This window comes from Scyliorhinus canicula, chromosome 4, assembly GCF_902713615.1.
Source record: "Scyliorhinus canicula chromosome 4, sScyCan1.1, whole genome shotgun sequence".
NCBI classification, from domain to species: domain Eukaryota; kingdom Metazoa; phylum Chordata; class Chondrichthyes; order Carcharhiniformes; family Scyliorhinidae; genus Scyliorhinus; species Scyliorhinus canicula.
In genome coordinates, this window is record NC_052149.1 from 145,539,511 (window position 1) to 145,545,379 (window position 5,869).

At 46.3% G+C, this 5,869-nt stretch overlaps 1 protein-coding gene across 1 annotated transcript; it reads right to left on the bottom strand.

Annotated features, from left to right (window-relative positions):
- Positions 1–2,185: 2,185 nt before the first annotated feature.
- foxi3b (forkhead box I3b) lies at positions 2,186–5,623 on the bottom strand. The gene is made up of 2 exons (XM_038795312.1): positions 5,015–5,623; positions 2,186–3,924 (listed from the first exon to the last, which is right to left on the bottom strand). Exons 1-2 carry the CDS (start codon positions 5,577–5,579, stop codon positions 3,395–3,397), a joined length of 1,095 nt encoding a protein of 364 aa, XP_038651240.1. The 5' UTR covers positions 5,580–5,623; the 3' UTR covers positions 2,186–3,394.
- Positions 5,624–5,869: the final 246 nt, after the last annotated feature.

Below are 5,869 nucleotides of genomic sequence, written 5' to 3' on the forward strand. Positions count from 1 at the left end.
CCTGACACGGATGACGCTGGGGGCAGGATTCGTGGACATTCACGACAGCAAAACTGGTGGCAAACCTGGACCGATTCAGCAACTGTAGAGGGTCAAGCACCAGTGCCACGTGGAACACAATCGATTCCAATGAAAGACGGTGTGGGATTCGCCGGGTCCGTGATTGACACTCAGAAGGCGGACAAACTGCAGCCGCACATATACATTACACTCCCCACACACACTCATCCCAACCAACAAGATGGCACTGGTTGTGGTGGATATAGCCCATACCGTTGATGGGTCAGCTGGGGCCAGAGGGCACCTGGGGTTAGTCTGGGGGGACACCCATATGACCGATGGCCCTAAGTTCACAGTGAGCTGTCAGTGGCAGGTGCAGCTGTATGGCTGCCTTTCTGGCTGCGGCAATGGTGTTCTATGCCCATCCACCCCGACACCACAACCCACCTCCTGGTCACCCCCCACTACTCCTCCCAGCCCTGGCAGAAGCCCCCTGGCCAACGGCACAACTGTCAGCAGCTATGGCGATGTTGGACCCTTTCCGTACCCCCTCTTTCTCCCTCAGCCAATGGAGAATCCCGCTCCAAATTCTTGCATAGCGACAAAACTGCTTCATTGGCTGTCAAGCAACCCAGTTGGCATGACAGTGCTAAAGAAATGACAGCGCTTCTTTCTTCAACAGGAGAGTGTAATAATGTAATAAACTTTATTAGTGTCACAAGCAGGATTACATTAACACCACAATGTGAAAATCCCATTGTCGCCACACTCCGGCGCCTGTTTGGGTACACTGGTGGAGAATTCAGAATGTCCAATTCACCTAACAAGCACGTCTTTTGGGACTTGTGAGAGGAAACCGGGGCACCTTGAGGAAACCCACACAGGCACAGGGAGAACGTGCAGACTCTACTCAGACAGTGACCCAAGCCGGGAATCGAACCTGGGTCTCTGGAGCTGTGAAGCAACAGTGCGAACCAGTGGTATACCGTGCTGCTGTAGACGGTGTATCCTTACTCAGTACCTAACTCATGTTGTAGCTGCCTTGGGAGTGTTTATTGCGACACTTTAGAGCCAGCTTTATTCAGTATCTAACCTGTAGTGTGTCTGCTCTGGGGGGTTAAAATGTGCTTCACCACATTCGATCACATAATCCAAGGAAAGATATAAATGTGCTAGAAACAGTTCAGAGAAGGTTTACTCGCCTAATACCAAGAATAGGCGGGTTACTTATGAGGAAAGGTTAGACAGGTAAGGTTTGCATCCACTGGAGTTTAGAAGAGTAGGAGATGACTTGATTGAAACCATGAAGATCCTGAGGGGTGTTGACAGGGTGGATGTGGTGAAAATGTTTCCTTTAGTGGGAGAATCTAGAACTAGAGGGGGTCACTGTTACAAACAGGTGGTCGCTCATCTAAAACACGGATGAGGGGAAATATTTTTTTCTCGGAATGTTGCACACCTCTTGAACTCTTTCTCAATGGGCAGTGGAAGCAGAATGTTGAATATTTTAAAGGCTGAGCTGGGTAGATTCTTGATGAACAACGGGGTGGGGTGGGGGGTGGGGGGGGGGGTGTTGAAAGTTTATCAGGGGTAGGAAGGAATCTGGATTTTAGGTTACAATCAGATCTGTCAGTGTGAAGTTTGCACCCTCGCCACTTGTCTGCGTGAGTTTCCTCCGGGTGCTCCGGTTTCCTCCCACAATCCAAAGATGTGCAGGTTAGGTGGATTGGATATGCTAAATTCTCCCTAGATGGGGTTCCAGGGATAGGGTGGGGATTGGGCCGGGGTGGGGGTGCTCTTTCAGAGTGTCGGTGCAGACACAATGGACCGAATGGCCTCCTTCTGCACTGTAGGGGTTCTCTGATTCTATGATTCTAACCATGATCTTATTAAATGGTGAACAGGCTCGAGGGGCTAAGTGGCCTCCTGCTTTATGTATTTTCCCTGGGAGTGTTTTCTGGAGTAGTGTGAGTTTTCTGGTGGGAGCTGAACCCTGTACTTTGCTGTACAGTAACTGGTTTGAAAGTGCTTGATGCTGACATGAGGCACCTGCAGCAAGACATGCTCCATTCACAGCACCAAAACCCCTTGGTTCAGTGTCCACAAAGTTGGTGAGGAAAATGTTTATGACATTTTGGAAGAACTTTCCTTCAATTGTATGAACAAGACTGAGAAAGAAAGCAACTCCCTTACAAAATATTTTATTGTAAATGATTTCCCTTTCTCCTTTGAGGTAATATTTTACAAAGCATAAAAATGAATGTAAGAAAAATGTACAAATTACAAACCGCAATCAGACACAATAACAAGTTTGCTGAAAATAGTGAACAATTAATTAAAATTACAAACAACCAAGTGCCATATGTAACACACTCCAGAAAGCCTAAAACACTCAATATTACACTGTCCATAACCCACTCGTTTAAGTAACTATGCTGAGATTAGCAACATTAGGACTGAAATGTGTACATAAAATTATTGATGTTTCTGGATCTTTACCAATTTGCTTCTCCCTTCCTCTGAACACCTGTATTGCATTATGATAGGCGTTTGCCACCCTTCTCATTCATTGCAAACATGGGGAGTGAATGTTGTTATGCTTATCAACCGTGAAGATAATCACAGTGAAGTCTCCTCCTGATCCTTGGCCAAAGGTCACAAGTTTTCTAACAGACACAGTATCTACTGGCTAGTAGTCGGAGGCAATAAGATGAGCTTGACCCTTTCCCAGCTCAGGAGGCAAAAGCCAATTGAAGGGGCTTTTGAAAGAATATTTTGTTTGCTACAGATTGTACTCTATCTGGATACCCTTAAGTACTAGCGCGTGTTTGATCACAGAGGTGCCCAATGCCTCCAGGAGCTCCTGCTTATCCGAGGCCCAAAATGAAACAGCCTCGTGGGGAATTGGCTCAGAGTATATTTAATTAAAGTGGTGCCTGAACTCTGCTTCAATGGGCATGGGAGGCCCTTAACTCAGTCCTGAGCAATGTAGCCCTCCATCGCATCCCTACCTATGGCTTTTAAATCTCTGATACTGATTTGCTCTGTTTAAATATTGTGGGCCTGATCATTTGAAAAAGGATCTGTTTCTCCATTTAGGATTAACAGGGTCCGTTAGCATTAGAAATTTAGAGTTAATGGAAATTAATGGCTTCAACCTTTATTCAAGGTCCTGCATCTCCATGATATACACATACATTTCTCCAACTCTCAAAGCCTTTGGTTTAGGTTGTGCTACACTTCTTTTATTCCAGTTGCAGAGTTAAAAAACTGGAATATAATTGCTCATGAAATGTTTTCTCATAAATACACTACATAGCATCAAATGAATTTTTTTTTTGTTGCAGTAATTATTTAATTTTTACATTGATCCTTCATTCAGTGAATCTGCCTTTCACACCTCTGTTCCTTCCCTGGAGTACAACAGACTGTTTGCATTGATGCTGTTGTAGAAGTGGTTGTTGAATTGGTTTAGCACCGAAGAATATCCATAACGGTTTGATGCTCCCGGGTCAGACCACTCTGACCCAGACTGGCCCAGGATGTTACTGGAAGGTGAGTATGAGCTAAACCCCATCATATTCTGTCCCATCCTCTGGGAGGTGTCATTGACCAGTCCAAGGGAAGCTTGCCTCCCTCCTGTCGGGTTGTTGTAAGTCGACATGCTGGAGATGAAGTTGCTGAGGCAGGGGGCAGAGATGGAGGGAGAAGATTTCTTTTCCGGAGAGGTTCCTGTCCTAATGGAGGAGGTGTCCAGGATTCCTGGACTCTGGGGTGCCTTGTGACTGCCATCGTCGGACTTCTCGGTGCCAACACTGCCAGCTGCGGAATTGGGATCTGACTTTCTCTTCCTCTTGCGCCGGAAGTTTCCGTTGTCGAACATTTTTTCACAGTTAGGATCCAGTGTCCAGTAGTTTCCTTTCCCTGGAATATGTAGGTGGAGGGGGAGGAGAAAAGAAAAAAAAACACGTGAGATGACGTGAGATGGTGAACTGAGTCAGTTCATCGACAAGTTGGGCAATCTACTCCCAATTTTGGAAAGTCTCACTCACATTTCAGCATCTCTGAGTGTTGTCCTCATTGAGCAGCTGGGTTTTATTCTAACCCATTCAAGTACAACCAATGTCCCTCAGAACTGTTTTTTCTAAACCTCTTTCTGTCCATGGCTTCCACATGCTAGGTTAATTACATTGTCTAAAGTTCTCAGACCTAAAACTGAAGCAGGTCCTTCCACTTTCCATGTACAGTCAACTATCCACTAAATCCAATTCACCTGAGGAAGGAGCAGTGCTCTGAAAGCTAGTGATTTGAAACAAACCTGTTGGACTTTAACCTGGTGTTGTACGACGTCTTACTGTGCTCACCCCAGTCCAACACCGGTATCTCCACATTATCACTAAATCCAAAGCTTTTATGTTTCCTAAACTCCTGGTTTAACTTCATTTTCTTGTCCTTTTCATCCTTCAACCTTGGCTTTATGCTGCATTGTCTAAAGATGTGCGGGTTAGGTGGATTGGCAATGCTAAATTGCCCTTAATGTCCAAAAAGGTTAAGTGGGGTTACTGGGTTACGGGAATAAGGTGGAGGTGTGGGCTTGGGTAGGGTGCTCTTTCCACGGGCCGATGCAGAATCGATGGGCCAAATGGCCTCCTTCAGTGCTGTATATTCTATGGTTCTATGATTACGAGTCTCAGCCCTCCAGCTTCGTCACTCAATTAAAATGCGAGGTGAAAGCTGGATAAGTGGACAGCACTGACTTTGGTGTGACATTGATGGGTGTGGTGCCATTTTAAAGTATCGATGACCATTTCAGTCATGTGGGTTCAATAAACACAGCCTCCTCTGCTCTCCCAGTTGTTGCCTCATTCCCGAAACTTTAATCAATATTTCAAACCCTGCCGGTAAAATAAGCTAAACCATAAACGTCGGAACATGTGACCAATGTTTCACGAACAAATCTATCAGGAATGTGGCTTTGAGGGAGAGACATAAAACAATTTTAAAATCAATTTACCTGGATCGTCCTCATCTCTGGGTACTTTCTTAAAGCAGTCGTTGAGAGAAAGGTTGTGCCTGATGGAATTCTGCCATCCAGCCTTGCTCTTGTTGTAAAAGGGAAAGTTGTCAGCCACGTACTGATAGATTTGACTGAGGGTCAGCCTCTTATCAGGTGCGCCGTGGATGGCCATTGCAATCAGGGCTGAGTAGGAGTAGGGTGGTCTCACCAGCTTCAGCAGCTCCTCCTGGTTGGGGATGGAGAGCCAGCCTAGGTCCGAGCCTCCCAAACCACTGCTGTTGGGGAGGAACTGCCGTGGCATCCCGTAGGACTGTGGGATAAAGGGGCTGCTGCTGGAGCCCGGAAGGTATGACGAGGTGTTCATGGAAGGTCCGTTTAACCAGAGGTAGGGGTTGCTGGATGCGCTGTAATCCTCAATGTCATAGTTGGATGGCCTCTGTGCATTCTGCTGGTGGAAGAAGTTCTCGCAGAAGATGTTCATCTCTGGTGGCTCTTGACCGATGCTGGGGAACTGAGGACTGCATCGAGGGGGCGACTGTGTCTGGAGATCGAACGAACTCATAATCTGCTCAGATCTGAATCACCTGTAGACACTCTGACAAAGCAACTGTCAAAGCACTTACACCTTGCACCTCGTACTTATACACCTGTATTCTCAGGGCTCTATTACAAGCTCTGCCCCCAGCCTGCATTGATTGGTGCTGACATCACCCAGTCAAAATGCTGACGGTTCAGTTTCTCTCTGCGTTTGGTCAGTTACCAAGCTGAAGTGTTACTTAGAGTGGGGGTAGGGAAGAAAAAAATATAGTGATTTATTTACACTGTCAACATGGACACAGTGCCTGAAGCATT